The 16,634-nt window shown below is 42.1% G+C and overlaps 1 protein-coding gene across 1 annotated transcript in view; it reads left to right on the plus strand.

Moving 5' to 3' along the window:
* camsap2a (calmodulin regulated spectrin-associated protein family, member 2a) overlaps nt 1-12,831 on the plus strand; it is a 90,690-nt gene extending 77,859 nt beyond the window's left edge. The window contains exons 13-19 of the mRNA XM_079506332.1: nt 2,799-2,935; nt 3,337-3,596; nt 4,804-4,900; nt 5,771-5,842; nt 9,947-10,062; nt 10,779-10,897; nt 11,393-12,831. Of these exons, the coding sequence (XP_079362458.1) occupies nt 2,799-2,935; nt 3,337-3,596; nt 4,804-4,900; nt 5,771-5,842; nt 9,947-10,062; nt 10,779-10,897; nt 11,393-11,710 (1,119 nt within the window). The 3' untranslated portion in view covers nt 11,711-12,831. The remainder of the gene's footprint in view (nt 1-2,798; nt 2,936-3,336; nt 3,597-4,803; nt 4,901-5,770; nt 5,843-9,946; nt 10,063-10,778; nt 10,898-11,392) is intronic.
* The last annotated feature ends 3,803 nt before the right edge of the window (nt 12,832-16,634 follow it).

Raw genomic sequence — 16,634 nt, forward strand, 5'->3', positions numbered from 1 at the left:
TGCAATGCAAGACAGGTCTAAACCACATTTTTGGAATGGGTTTTGGTTTAGTTTATTTCAGTACATTTTGTAGTGCTTGTAACATATGTAAAGTTTAGGTACCGAAATACAATTTGTTTTTGAGTGGTGCAACCACTCCAAGGAACAGGATTGTCCGTGTTAACCTATGTGACTGTGTGGCTATGTGACTATGAGTACCAGTAGGGGAAAAAGTGGCTCTGTTGTGCTAATTACAGAGAGAGAGAGAGGCAGGAGGAGAGGGGAGTTGCACCACTCAGTTCACACAGGTGTGATTTTTAGAAAATAACCACATTTCTGTCTGAAAAGGTATAGAATAGACTGAATCCATATAGCTTGTTTCTGGGGCCTTGTTGTAATAGTAATAGAACAAGTTAAGTAAATACGTATCATCTAAGTAATAATTTGTATTACTCTTTAAAGGATAAAGGGGTAATGAATAGATCTTTGCTCAGAACAGTAGTCATAGCTAGAGGGAGGTTTCCTAGAGTATCTTGTGTGTATGCAGGATGTCGATTTATTCCCATGTTTCTTACAGTCCATGGTCATATAATACAAGGCCTGTGCATTGGAAATCAACCACAGTTTTATATTTCCATATAGGTGTACCGTGCATCCCACCGGATCATAAGATGATTCATAATTAAAGTATTGCAAAAGTCTACCATCCTCCACTGTACAGTATGTGAGGCCCCCGTTGTCTAGTATGTACCATAGTTTGTTACTATGTTACACTGTACAGTGTACAGTATGTACAGTTCTATAAGAAACGATCCACACTCGCATATGTCTAAAAAAATGTTACCGCAGCAGCAGCAGTCTAATGAACGGACGTCGGACAAGTTTCAGCCTTCCCCAGGCCTTCCTTCATCATCAGCGTTTTGAAAGTGCTGATGAGGGCCTGAGGGGCCGGAAAACACATCCGTCCATGTGCTGTACTGCCTGTACAGTACTATACAGTTGGGTGCCACCGATATTGTCCCTTATCATTTGACCCATTTAGGTCTGACCTCAACATTTTAAAAAATCCTTCTAAATCCTCCAGTTTTCTGAAATAAATATTTTCACGATTTTTCAAAAATAGCAGACCTACAAGCTCGTAGCGCGCCACTCGGTGGCGTGCTATGAGCTTGTAGATCTGCTATTTTTCAATAGCTAAATTATAACATAATGTTTAAAACACAAAGGGGTTTTGCGCAGATCACGCAAACCTCAGCAAAAAGAAAAGGACAATATCGATGGCCTCCAACTGTACTAGTCTGTATGCATTGTCTACTGTGCGTACCTTCCTGAGAATATCAGCCTGACTGGCTGCCATCTTTGAAATCTCTTCTTCCAACTCTCACTTTATAATCTGTGGGCCTTTCATTTATTTGAATCGTGTCATTCTTGTTGCATTGTGTTAGCTCATTCATGTCCTCTTCTTGAGAGCGACGCAAAGATAATGATGTTGATGCTGATTCATAGTATACAGTAACTAGGATGATTCTCGTTGGGGAACGCATGCCCTTCGGTAATGAAAGAATACTTTGTGCCCGTTGTACTCGGTGACCAATCGGTCAGTACTATGACTATGACTATTGATGACATTAGATCTCCATATATGGGCATAAAAGGGACACGGGCAGAAAGCCACACAGAAACAGACATACTGTACCGTGCATATTTTGCAAACGAAAGGAAACGCAAAGTTTGTGTGCGTTATAGATCAAATCAAATCAAACTTTATTCATAGAGCACATTTTAACCCATTCAGGCTTGACGTCGAAATTTAAAAAAAAAAAGTTTTCTAAATCATGACAATTTTCGGAAAGATTTGAGGCACATTTTAACGATTTTTCAAAAATAGCAGACCTACAAGCTTGTAGATCTGCTATTTTTCAATAGCTAAATTATAACATAATGTTTAAAACACCAAAAGGGGTTCCCGCCCCAAAATGGGTTAATGGTTAATGTGGTTAAACGCTAACGTGACATGGATGCGTTCCAGGTCTCAATGGGTTAAAACAATCAGCATTGACCACAGTGTTGTACAGAGCAATAAAAAAAACAATCAGAGCAAAGGCATATGTACAGTGTCAACATGAACACAAACACACACATCATAAAATAAAATAAAAATAAATCAAACATTGGATGAGCTCAGATGAGATTAAAAGCCAGATAAGAGAAAATGAAGTAGTCTTAAGCAGAGCATTAACAATTGGAAAAAATATGGAAGGGCAGGCTATTCCAGAGCCTTGGGGCTGCAGCCGCAAATGCGCGGGCTCCCCTGGTTATCCTGCTAGTGTTGGGCTCGACCACAGCTCCAGCAGTAACTTATCAGCAGATCTCAGAGCTCTGGCGCGGGTGTAGGGTTCCAGGAGCTCAGAGAGATACTGAGGGGCCAGCTCGTTTAGATTTAGATTATGCACAAATACACCACACATACATACATATCCCACCTGTTTACTAAGCTACTATCTTACTTATTATTGGACCTCTTTCATGTCTGTCTGACTGTCTTCATTTCTCATGCTTTTTTAACTGACCAATGGACACTTTTTTTTTACTTGGCACTGCAATGATTATTTTTACTTTAGTTTTATGACGAGATACGGTGACACACTGACTGTAATGGACACTTAATTTGTTTTTACATTCATTTACCGTCGCTTTGTATTGCTGATGCTTCTTGTTTCGTTTTGTTTTGTTTTGCCTTGTTTTTGCTGTACACAACAGTACTTTTTTTCATTTTCATACTCTTACCTGATTGATCTGTCTGTCTGTCTGTCTGCCAGGAGGATGGGAAGGCCGAGGACAACATGGCACAGAAGAGGGCGGCTCTCCTGGAGAAGAGGATGAGGAGGGAGAAGGACAACCAGCAGAGGAAGGTGCAGCAGGAGGCCGAGCTGGGACAGAAGAAGGAGGAGACTCGGTACGTCCACATATGTCTGTCTATCTGTCTATCTGTCTGTCTGTCACCACCAAGCTGTGCCCCCCGGTGCCAGCCAGCTTTGTACCACCTGAGCCACTGAGTGTGGCTCAGAAATAACCCATTTAGGCCTGATGTCGAAATAAAAAAAAAGTCTTCTGAAAGAATATATATTCAAAGATTTGTGCCTCATTTTCACGATATTTAAAAAATAGCAGACCTACAAGCTCATAGCGCGCCACTCGGTGGCGCGCTATGAGCTTGTAGATCTGCTATTTTTCAATAGCTAAAGTATAACATAATGCTTAGTTAAAACATCAAAAGGGGTTCCCGTCCAGAATGGGATAAATAATGGTCCTTGATATGAAAAAGGTTGAAAAACCACTGCCCTCTCTACTCCTCAGAGCGAAGGCGGAGGAGGACCGTCTGAGGAAGGAGGAGGACAAGGCCCGCCGGGAGTTCATCAAGCAGGAGTACCTGAGGAGGAAGCAGCTGAAGCTGATGGAGGACATGGACTCGCTCATCAAGCCCCGCCCCCCCGGGGCGCCGGCGGAGCGTGGCAGTGGGGGCGGGGCCAAGCCCAGGAGGGGCCGGCCCAAGTCCATCCACCGGGAGCACGGCGGCGTGGACTCGCCCAAGACGCCCGTCAGAGCCACCGCCGCAGGTAACCATGGTGACAGCGGTGTCTCTCCCAGTGGTGGAAAGAGTCCTCCGTTTTTTTTTATTTTTTATTAGGTAAAAGTATCAATGCTGCAATGTAGAAATACTATGTTACAAGTAAAAAGTCCGGTATTCAAAATGCACTTGAGTAGAAGTACAATAGTATTGGTATCAAAGTATACTTAAAGTACAAAAGTAAAAGTACTGGCCCATTTTGCAAGTTTCAATAGGGCTGAAGTGGTTAATGTATGTTTTAAAATATTAATAATAATAAAAAAGTAACTAGTAACTAAGGTTTTCAAATAATTGTAGTGGAGTAAAAGTACAACATTTGCCTCTGAGATTGAGTGGAGTAGAAGTAAAAAGACGGACAATTGGAAATACTCAAAATTGTACGTAAATGGACTTACTTTACACCAAAATGGACTTTTGGTGTACTTTGCACCACTGGTCTCTCCTGTGACCCCAAGGACCGGACGGACGGACGGACGGAGGGGGATGGGGTGGGGGGTATGGTCATCTGTCATCCCATGTGTCGGTGTCTCTCTATCTGTCTGCCACCGCCAAGCTATGCCCGCTGGTGCCAGCTAGCTTTGTGACCCTCTGACCCTCTGAGGGTAGCTGTCTCGGTTTCGTCGACTTATTGCGCAATTAATCTTCTTCTTCTTTCTTTTTTTTGTTGGTGTTAACCAACCTAAAAATAATATCTGTATTGATCTGCATTTCTCTGTCCGACATAAAACCACTTTGGCTAATTTGTGCTTGTAATGAATGGCATTGTGTGCATCGATTTGAATATGGAAAACCACTAGTTTTTACGTGGCTCTCACATCATCAATGGAAAAGAGCAATGCAGCATCAAAGTACATGTGTGTGTTTGTGTCAATATGTATTCCTGGCATATTGTATGTAGCCGTGCACATGTGAGAATATTGGTGTGCGTGCGTGCGTGCGTGCGTGCGTGCGTGCGTGCGTGCGTGCGTGCGTGCGTGCGTGCGTGCGTGCGTGCGTGCGTGCGTGCGTGCGTGCATCTATGTCGCTAACTTGAATTTATCCTCATCACCACCAAAGCTGCATTGCTCTTTTACAACTCGGGCACAATGTGCGACAGAAAGACTTGTGTTGTGCTCATCCGTGGTGTGTGTGTGTGTGTGTGTGTGTTGTGACTGTGCTGTCCCGTGCCATGCCACGTCTCACCCTTTCACCTCTAGGTTCACGCCAACGTGTTTTTTCAGCCTCCAGCTTGTCCCTGGCGTCCCTGACCTTGGGAGACAACGACAGCGTCCACTCCGAGAAGAGAGCGCCACGGTGAGAGACACACTGACCACTTAACCCATTCAGGCCTGAAATGGGAAAAGATTTGAGGCACATTTTAACGATTTCTCAAAAATAGCAGACCTACAAGTTCATAGCGCGCCACTCGGTGGCGCGCTATGAGCTTGTAGATCTGCTATTTTTCAATAGCTAAATTATAATCACCAAAAGGGGTTCCCGCTCAAAATGGGTTAAACCCCAAGTGGAGGGGAGGGAGTGTGGGTGGGGGGGGGGGGGGGGGGGGGCTGGAGTGTAGCCTAAAATATAAAACCTTGAAATAGCATGAATAGGTTAGATCTCTTTTGGGAAAAACATATACAATGAGTTGGCATTGTGATGACGTCTTGTGGACGAAGTTATGCAAGGCTCACACAAGAAGAAAAGAAACCTGACAACATTAGACAAGGTTTCAGATCTAATGCTAAGCTAGGATGGTATTTTAGCCAAGATTCTCAGACAAAGATCACAAGGTAATACCTGCTGATCCACTCTTAAACTCATCTGGGAGAATATGGGATCGATGTGATTTTATTTGAAGTCTTTTAGTGCTGGTTCTTGTATTTAAAGGGTTTTGCCAACTGAGAACTGGTGAAGGGAATCCCCAAATGTGTGATCCCCTGTTTCGTTTGTTCAGTACATACATACAGCAGTTTGTGATGTTCCCTAAATTATGAAGGCAGATTTAATTTATCAATGTATTATATTTGCGTACGTGAACTTTACTATAGGCTCTCCTCCTTACTAACACCTGTCTTAAGGTCCTAACATTTGCTCTCCTTTAAACTCCCATTTCTTTCTTTTTTATTATTATCTTTTTTCTTCCGCCTCATTCTGTCTCTGTCTTGTCTGTTTCGGGGCTGTCAGGAGTGCTAGCTTAGCCTCTGGCAGTCTCAGTCTCTTCCACTTTCTGAGCTCTCCTAAACGGAGAAAGAGAAGGTCAGTTTTTCACACGACCCGACCCAACCCAACCCAACACAACTCCCAAGGCACTTACTTCACGCTTTTCCTAAACCTCCACTTTAGGATTGCATTATTGGAAATGTGATGTATGTATTAAGTGCTTTGCAATGGTCTCATTCCAGTGTATTAAGCTTTGTATTGAACTATAGAACGCTGCTGTCAATACAAAATTATACTGTGTTACTGCTTAATGCAATATTATTATTTAACACAATGGATGCATGTGGTCTATTATTTCCATTAAGTTTTCATGCAGGGTTATTTTATGCCAATTTTCCGTATCATTTAAAAAGGCAACGTGTGCATTTTTATGTGAATATTGTGTATTACGTAAAACACATTGAAACACGTCATTTAAGCTGCAAGGATTTTTCCACTATCTATAGAGACACACAGAAAACAATGGGAAATGTTATTTTGACATGTCCTCCTCACAGTAGATACTGCAGATAAGAATCAGATGACAAAAATCTGCAAATATTCCCTCTAATATGCAGGTTAATCATAATATAATGTACGGCAATGCCGCAATGACAGTAATCACACAGTAAAATTAAATACTACTCTTGTTTCGTTTCCCCTCATTGAAAGTATCCTTAGGCCTGTCACAATTATTACATAATCGTCTAATGGCAATTATTTGAGATAATCACAATTATTTCGTCATAATCGCCATAATCGTTTCCATGTTGAAAGATTTTCATACATTAAAAAAGCTGAAATACAAGCTTTTATAGTATACGATTAATGAATATGTCAGTAATTTCTTTGTATATCTCAGCTATTTGTCATATCTGCCCTGTGCATTTTTTTGATTACAAGGAAAACAGAAATATTTGTTTTATTCATATATTTCAATGTCCAATGCCAAAAACACAATTAAAACACAAATAATCGGCAAGTCTGATGTGTAATCGTGACAGCCCTAAATATCCTCCACGTTTCACTGCCAAGCTTGTCCGTGTATCACCAAAATAAGAGCGGTTTTCTTCCCCTCACTGTTCACTTTCTCAGCTCTGACCACCATCATCCACTGCTGTGCTGAGCTCGTTCCCTCGCCTTTAAGGCAGTGGCTCCCAAAGGGGGGTCCTTGAGAGAGTTCCTGGGGGTCCCCCTGCAGCTAAATGATAGTTTGGAACCAAATGGACCCTTATGGCAGGGGTTCTCAACCCGTGGGTCGCGACCCCTCGGGGGGTCGCCAAATTATTTTGGGGGGTCCCCAAAATATTTTCAAAACAAAAAAAGAAAAGAAAAAAGATTTTTTTTTAAATTTTATTTTCACGATTTTTCAAAAATAGCAGACCTACAAGCTCATAGCGCGCCACTCGGTGGCGCGCTATGAGCTTGTAGATCTGCTATTTTTCAATAGCTAAATTATAACAATGCTTAAAACATCAAAAGGGGTTCCCGCCCAAAATGGTTTAAGGTTATTGTAGCAGTCAATTTATATTGGGGGTCGGGAGGGGGCGGGGCGGGGGTCCCGAGACATTGCCAAAGCATTTCCGGGGGTCCCCGGCCAAAAACGTTGAGAACCCCTGCCTTATGGGTCTGTAACTCAGCGTGAGCGTACAAATGGAATGTGTTAAATGAACATAGATTTTACAATATAAATTAGGGGTCCCAGAGATAGAAATGCAAATGGGGGTCTGTGGGCTAATGCGTGTCAATTTGGGGGTCCTTGACGTGAAAAGGTTTGGGAACCACTGCTTTCAGGCCTGACGTCGAAAGTTTTCTAAATCATGACAATTTTCGGAAAGATTTGAGGCACATTTTAACGATTTTTCAAAAATAGCAGACCTACAAGTTCATAGCGCGCCACTCGGTGGCGCGCTATGAGCTTGTAGATCTGCTATTTTTCAATAGCTAAATTATAACATAATGTTTAAAACGCTAACGCTAACGTGACATGAATGCGTTCCAGGCACCAATGGATTAAGGTCCTTGCAGACTGATGCGTTTTTCTGAACAATTGCGGTAAAAACAATTGCCAAAAAACGCATCAGTCTGCAAGGACCTTTAGAGTAGCCAATTGTTTTTCTTTTGTGCAATTCCTAACACCTGCCTAAGATTGATTGATTGTGGTAATATTTTTGATTGATTGCATATTTTACTAGTCAGAAATATAAACAGCACCAGTAAAATCCTGGGGACTTACCATTGTATGCATTTTTCAGGCCAATTTTGAAAGAAACCAGTGTTACACATCCTTTTAATGGATGGGGTCAGGGCATTTCACATTTTTACATACAGTATATATATATATATATACTGCAACAAGTTATTTAACCTTGTATACAGTCTGAACGTAATTGTCTACTATCGACTGCAACTGTGAAGACTGAATACAGGATTTGCTTCCTTTCTTTCTTGTTTGTTGTTGTTGCTGCTTTTCTTAGTTGCGTATACGTCTGGACTACAAGTGACACAAATTAAAAGCATCTTCTTTGAGTCACATTGGTTCTGCTTCCTGCATCACCCATTAAGGCTCTGAGTGCTCAACGTTGTCTATTTATGAGAAAAGCATCATTTTGAATCAATCAGGCAAAGAGCCAAGTAGTCCCATGTACGGTAGTAAAACTGCAATCCACATTTTGTGTGAATAAAACATAATTTTGACCTACAGTACAGCATCTGTATGATAGAGCAGGGGTTCTTAACCCGTGGGTCGCGACCCCTCGGGGGGTCGCCAAATTATTTTAGGGGGTCCCCAAATTATTTTCAAAAAAACGATTTTTCAAAAATAGCAGATCTACAAGCTCGTAGCGCGCCACTCGGTGGCGCGCTATGAGCTTGTAGATCTGCTATTTTTCAATGGCTAAATTATAACAATGCTTAAAACACCAAAAGGGGTTCCCGCCCAAAATGGTTTAAGGTTATTGTAGCAGTCAATTTATATTGGGGGTCGGGAGGGGGCGGGGCGGGGGTCCCGAGACATTGCCAAAGCATTTCCGGGGGTCCCCGGCCAAAAACGTTGAGAACCCCTGTGATAGAGTATGTTAATGCAATGCAATGTAACGCAATGTAATGGTGGTTGTAGTTGGCCTACCCTCCTGTGGTCAGGTATGACCGCTACTGGTATTGCATCATTGCATGAAGCTCAAAATGCAGTATATCCTCCGTCGAAACGGGCTTTCTGTATTGGCTCGGCAGTAGAAATGTTGACGCTCGCACAGGGCATCTTCGCTGCCAGGCAGAAGCCTCTTATCTCCATATTTCAGTAAGTAAAGTACAGTTGGGTGCCACCGATATTGTCCCTTATCATTTGACCCATTTAGGCCTGACCTCAAAATTTAAAAAAAATCCTTCTAAATCCTCCAGTTTTCTGAAATAAATATTTTCACGATTTTTCAAAAATAGCAGACCTACAAGCTCGTGAGCTTGTAGATCTGCTATTTTTCAATAGCTAAATTATAACATAATGTTTAAAACACCAAAAGGGGTTTTGCGCAGATCACGCAAACCTCAGCAAAAAGAAAAGGACAACATCGATGGCCTCCAACTGTAGTGAAGCCAAGCTCACAAGCTTGTAGATCAGCTATTACTATTATTTATTTATTTTTCCCTTTTTCTTTCTTTTTTTTTTTTGAATAATTTGTATAATATTACAAAAGTTTCTGACATGTAAGGTTTCTATCCGACAGCAACGATATGAAAGTCATGGATTGCAAGCTTTAAAGGCATACTATCACTTCTATTCCTGAGTGCACCACACACACACCACCCACCAGACTGCATCATCTGACCCCCCTCACTGTCCCTGCTTGCGAGCTTCACATCGCTGTTCATAATGACCTGGGATGCCGTCCAGGTTCCAGACACTTCCATGCCGCCACATGCTGCTCATAGACGGATGGCTGGGCGGATGGAGCCACATTGTGGACAATGTTAATGCGATATATAGTGTACTTTGAAAAGGACGAGTCCGCTCAAATTCTCTACTTAAAGAACGTGCTTCTGGAGCTACTGCTGAGTCATGCAATGAGAAGAGGTGACCTAACTGCGTGTGCGTGTGTGTGTGTGTGCGTGCGTGTGTGCGTGTGTGTGTGTGTGCGTGTGTGCGTGTGCGCGCGTGTATTCCAGGCCGGACTCTGCAGATGTCTTTCTGTCCCCCAGTCGCTCCTGTAGCAGGAACGGAGAGAAGGACTGGGAGGTTGCATCCACCACCTCCTCCATCACCTCCAACACAGAGTACACTGGTACGCACCTCCATGCAGCACAACTCATTCAGTAACTTGTTGTCTGTCTGTCTGTCTGTCTGTCTGTCTGTCTGTCTGTCTGTCTGTCTGTCTGTCTGTCTGTCTGTCTGTCTGTCTGTGTCTGTCTGTGTCTCTCTCTCTCTCTCACTCACTCACTCACTCACTCACTCACTCACTCACTCACTCACTCACCCACCCACCCACTCACTCACTCACTCACCCACTCCCAATTCGACGATGGCCGCTCCATCTCCTGAACCATCTACTCAACCTGATTACAATCAATAGTAATAACATTGGAGCAACATGCAATTGTATATAGCCATGTCTTTGTAAAGGATGACATTGGAAAAAAATCATTTCATGAAATAAAATAACGATAATGGAAGAAACAAAACACAGTATCATGCAGTGACTAGTAGTAGAGAGGCTTATTGTCGCTATTAAAAATGGGAGGGGGGAGTAAGAAAGAAAGACGTAAACAAAACACAGATACAGTATAGCATTCTATTCAGAGCGTACACTGAACCATGATCAGCAATGCTCTAAAAAGGAAGCACCACCATGAATCATTTATATATATCAACAGTCAGGAACCAAGAGCTCATGCCCTTTCTCAGAAGATAGAGTGGTTGCCATGACAACTATCTGGTGATGATGATATAGATTTTGTTCCCTCGTCCCCTCCGTCTGTGTGCGTCTTGTCTCCCTGACAGGACCCAAGCTGTACAAGGAACCCAGCGCCAAGTCCAACAAGCACATCATCCAGAACGCCATGGCACACTGCTGCCTCGCGGGCAAAGTCAACGAGGGCCCCAAGAACAAGATACTGGAGGTAACGGCTGACAATTAGGCCTGGTGGTATTCATGTGTGAAGTCCGTGCAAAAAACATCTTATCGCCATCTGTCGTGTTCGAATGGTTCAGTCGTTATCTATAATTGAAGATATGCACACATACAGTACACACGCACACACTAACCACCGCGTGCGTCTCTTCTAGTCTCACGTGGCCAGACTGTTGCCTCTCGCAATCATACAGTCTACAGAGGAAGCTCTGATCATGAGTAAAATATAAAGCGGATGTGAAGCCTCCTCCCCCGTTTCGTCGCGCAAATCTATAAATAGAAATCATCTAAGCATATATAGCTTGCTGCTTAGCGGAAATGGAAATAAAAAACAAAAATGTAAAGATATTTTTAAAATATATCTTTGTGAACGGAAATGGCAGCTTCCATACTCTGATTTCGGGAGGTGTAGTTCCAGACTCTACATCGCATTCAGTTGATTGTGGAATGAATAGTTCTGAACTTCTCTTCCGACCTTTCACAGGAAATGGAGAAATCGGGGGCCAACAACTTCCTGGTGCTGTTCCGCGACGGCGGCTGCCAGTTCCGCTCGCTGTACACCTACTTCCCCGAGCAGGAGGAGATCACCAAGCTGACCGGCGTCGGGCCCAGGAGCATCACGCGCAAGATGATCGACGGCCTGTACAAGTACAACTCGGACCGCAAGCAGTTCAGCCAGATCCCCGCCAAGACCATGTCGGCCAGCGTGGACGCCATCACCATCCACGGCCACCTGTGGCACACCAAGAAACCGGCCACGCCCAAGAAAGTGCTGCCCGCCGCCGCCGCCGCCCAGTCCTAATGGACCCCCACCGTAATGGACGCCTTGACTTGACTAAAAGGCCTATTCATAGCGAAACGGTGGTCAACTTATGAGGTGAAGTGGTCAGGACTCGTGCACGCACATCCCAGGCTGATTCAACGGCTGCTCCAACAAAATGAACAGACTGCAAGAGAAAGAATAAGTCCGCACACCGTTTTGAAAGCTCCCCAAAAACTTGATTTACCAAGGTGGGATCAATATATCTGATGAAGGCTACAGAGGCTGAAAGGTTGTGTTTTTTTCCCTGCCTTGGTAAATAAAGTTTTTGGGGAGCTTTCAAAAAGGTGTGCAGACTTATTCTTTCTTTTGCAACTTATGACCACCATTTCGGTGGTCACCTCATCACCTAAAACTAGAGTATGAATAGGCCTTAAACCCCCCCACCCCCTCACATCCCATCCATTTCACCTCTCAAACGGAACATTCCCGTTTTTTCAAAATTGCACTTCACTGTAAATATCCATGAGATTCAAACACCTGCAAGTGTCAGTTAGAAGAATTCACACTCTTTTGTTTTTGTTTTGTTTGTTTGTTGCATTTGTTTTGAGTGTCTCCAGAGAACACTCCGGATCATAGTGTGAACTGTGAACAGCACAGTACACACATGCTCCCAACTGGACATTAATGAACTTATGGAACATCGTTGAACAACTGGAATGTAATATCGCTATTTAACAAAAAGAGAAAAAGATGTAAATGTCATTACTAATGTGTTTTTACTAGATTGTTAGCTCTGAGCGAGCTACAGTACCGCATGTGAGTGTGCGTAAGTTGTTTTATTTTCCTTTTGTACGTGCCAAAAGTCAAAAGAAAAGAGGAAGAGTGAATGCAGCCGGATGTGTTTGTTAAACTGAAGCACTGAATGTTTTTCGACTCATTTTTGTACAGGTCGGTTTTCGGTTGTGTGGCCTTATGCTCGTTTCGTTTCAGTTTTGTGAGGATGATGAGGTGATTGTAAAGCGGTTGACCCTTTGGTGAGCCTTTGGTTGTTTTTTTTGTATTTGGCAAGAATGCTTTTTCGTTCTCTTCTCCATTTCTGTGGGTATAAGACTCTGTTTGTACAGCTAAGGTACGTAAGACTACGTAGGGCCAAACAATGAAAGCATTGCATACAGCTACAGTTGGAGGCCATCGATATTGTCCTTTTCTTTTTGCGTTTGGTTTGCGTGATCTGCGCAAAAGGACAGTTAACCCATTTTGGGCGGGAACCCCTTTTGGTGTTTTAAACATTATGTTAGCTATTGAAAAATAGCAGATCTACAAGCTCATAGCGCGCCACCGAGTGGCGCGCTACGAGCTTGTAGGTCTGCTATTTTTTTTAAATCGTGAAAATATTTATTTCAGAAAACTGGAGGATTTAGAAGGATTTTTTAAAATGTTGAGGTCAGGCCTAAATGGGTCAAATGATAAGGGACAATATCGGTGGCACCCAACTGTAGGTGTTATAGTGTTAGCCACACAAGTACGTGTGACTGCGGCACTCCACAGGAGCCAAGCACTTGCAAAAAACCCTTTTGACAAAACAAAAGGTGATTTTTACACAAAAAACAAATCTTGTTTTAGGTTATTCTAAGACTGCTGCTCGTTCACAACAGGTTTGTGAACAAATCGAACAAACACAGTTCAGTGTTATCTCCTTTGCATTTTACGAATGAAGAGGCTTCTGTTCCGATGTGATAATCCATTTTGAATAACAAGCCATTATCAGATGATTATCTTTCAGTATGTATGCAGGAGTCACCCACCTATAGGACTGAAATAGGTGATACATTGTAACACTTTTGTCAATGGTAGATATTTAATTTTTGAATTAAGTGTACTGCATCATGTAGTTTCTTTGGAATACGTTTCTGTAAGTGTATTGGTATGTTTGCCCACTGGTATATTTTCTGAATTATGACTAAAATATCCACCATCGGTAATAACCAGGAAATTGCATGACCGATTTAGTTTCTCGTCACAATCATGCAGGACTTTTAAGTGTATTTTGTTTGGCAGGCACTTCAGTTCTCAAACTTTGACACTTCAAAGTGCTCTGAGTGATTTGTTTTATTAAAATAACTGTTAAGTAGCTCTATATTCCCATTGTAGTCATTCCTATACTGCAGAGGTCAGTAACAGGGGTCTTCCTGTCTCCCCATGCTCTTTAGTAAAACCGAAAATAATTCGGGATACCACCTTCATCCATTCAGGAGAGAGAATGCATTAATAAATCAGCAGGTTATCAGAATATTGAGCTTTAACTTTTTAATAAAAAAATATCACTTACAGCACATTTTAAATATTTACATTTCTTGCCGGTCAACATTCCTGCATCTGCATTAATGTCAGCATTCATTTTTTTTAATTTACAGTTACGGTATAGGGGATGCCTCGCACTGCTTGACCACTGCAAGTAATCGATCATTTCAATTTTCAGACAATTTTCAACATATCCATGTGTCTACTTTTGGACTATTACTGTTGTACACTAATTGAAGACAGCATTTGTTCTGGCAATATTTCTGGCTAAATAGCCTAGATCTGTGGCTCCCAAATTAATCTTTTTAGCTTGTGACCCAAAAGAGAAATTTAGACGTTTGCCCGGGACCCAAACTAGTGAAAACAGCAGATCAGATAAGCTATTTTCACTACTTCTTAAATATTTGTTTTGTAATGTATGCATACAAAAAAAACATTTTGGGAATGTTTTCTTAAAATGTTTTGGAATAATAATAATTAAAAACAAAATGTAGGAAACCAAAAAAATGAAGACACCCATAAAAATGTGTCCGCGACCCACAAATGGGTCCCGACTCATTGTTTAGGAAACAGTGGCCTAGTCCTAGATAACTTGCGTTGTTTAACACATGCACCAAGTGTCATAATAGACGAACATTCATCAAAAATAACAGATCTACAGGCTCACAATTATCACATTATCCCTAAACTTATTTGGTTTTTTTTTACTATTTTAAAACAGTTAAACTAGCCATTCCAAATCGACACATTTGTGAGCTTGTACATCAGCTATTTGAACTATTTTAAAATGTTTTAAAATAGTAAAGGGGTGGTGCAAGATATAGCTGCCAGTGTAGAGGGGGAAAGGGCCCCTGAGAGTTTTCTGAAAAACCTTAAAGGAGCATTCAGTGATTCTGGGTGATTTGGAAAACCACCCAGTCCGCCCCGGTAACAAAATGTGCACATGCACACACTCTACAGTGGGGGGAAGTGCAACAGAATGTGCACCAAGGCCCGCCCCCACACATGATTGGAGGAAGGCCCCTCTCATCCTGATTGGATGAAGGCTTTGCCACCCGCCACCAAAACTGAAACTAGGGTTTTTTGACCCCAGGGGCTCACTGGGGACAGGGAGGAACTCCTTATATGGTCAGCACACTCTATAGTAGGGAGGATTATCCAAATAAAAAGAAAGAATAAGTGATATTTGAATGAAGCGAAATCACTGAATATACCTTTAAGAAAGACGTGTAAGAAAATTCATGCTGCTATAGTAGTAAATACATAGCAACATCTTGAATGACACGGACAGATATGCTTTCCCTGATTGAAAGCCTATAACAACTATCCTATCCAGGTCTAAATTGGTTAAGCAATTTAAACGTGTTTTGTCCGAGACTCTTACACACGGATGTGTTTAAAATAACTCATCACAATGTATTGTAGTACATTAAAGGAGCATTCAGTGATTTGGGTGATTTGGAAAACCACCCAGTCCGCCCCGGTAACAAAATGTGCACATGCACGCTCTACAGTGGGGGGAAGTGCAACAGGCCAACAGCATGTGCACCAAGGCCCGCCCCCACTCGATCATGATTGGAGGAAGGCCCGGCCCCTCTCATCCTGATTGGATGAAGGCTTTGCAACCCGCCACCAAAACTGAAACTAGGGTTTTTTTACCCCAGGGGCTCACTGGGGACAGGGAGGAACTCCTTATATGGTCAGCACACTCTATAGTAGGGAGAATTATCCAGAAAAAAAGAAAAAATAAGTGATATTTGAATTAAGTCAAATCACTGAATATACCTTTAACTGCAAAAATGAGCCATGCTGTCTACAGAGACCACCACCAGGCCCGTCTGCCCTCCTTCAGTAGGTCAACGTCAAATTCAATTTGAATGAATCCCTTTCCTGTTTCTATTAATATAATGAAAAAGTGCAAGGCAGGGCAAATCTTGTTGCTGCATATACGGGTAGACCTAAAAAAAAAAAAGTACAATTCGGGTACAAGTCAGCCATACGTGTGTGCTCAAAGACTTCCATGCGCACACACAAACATACACTTGCCAACATTGGTGCTTTGTATATGGGCTTGTATTTATAAACTTGACCAAGTGACAAGTTGTACTGTACATGTCTTTGAAAAATGCTAACTTGACGGAATAAAGATCCTTTCCCGTTTTCTTTTTGGTTTTTTTTAAGGATTTTCCTGCAGGGAAAAAAAGCTCTTTTGGTCTTGTTTCTTGGCTGTTTAAGGCCAGGTTTGAATGGTGAACTCAACTGTAATGATTAGGACAAACTGTCCAGTGTTATGATGATGTGTGCTCACTGGTTGTGTTCATCAGACGCTGTGCTGTCATTCATTCAACATGCAGAACATTTTGTTTTTATTTCATTTTCATTTTTTATTTTGCATTGAATAAAACTAAGCATGGCCCCGGACTGTGAGGTGTTGTTCATGGTATAAGTACATATAGGCTATATGTTTGATAGAGAGACTATTGTTTGTATTGTGTGCTATAATGAGACGTTTTAAAAATCTGCCTTCAATTCATTACAAAGAATTAAAAAAAGTGTGTGGGTCACCTAGGCTACAAAAATAAAAATCATATTGACTTTTTCATAAAAGACAAATTAAGCCATTACAATTTTAGCCTCGGAAACCCTCGGAAAGCCTCTCAAT

The sequence above is a fragment of the Electrona antarctica genome (assembly GCF_951216825.1).
Source record: "Electrona antarctica genome assembly, chromosome: 7".
Classification (NCBI taxonomy): Eukaryota; Metazoa; Chordata; class Actinopteri; order Myctophiformes; family Myctophidae; genus Electrona; species Electrona antarctica.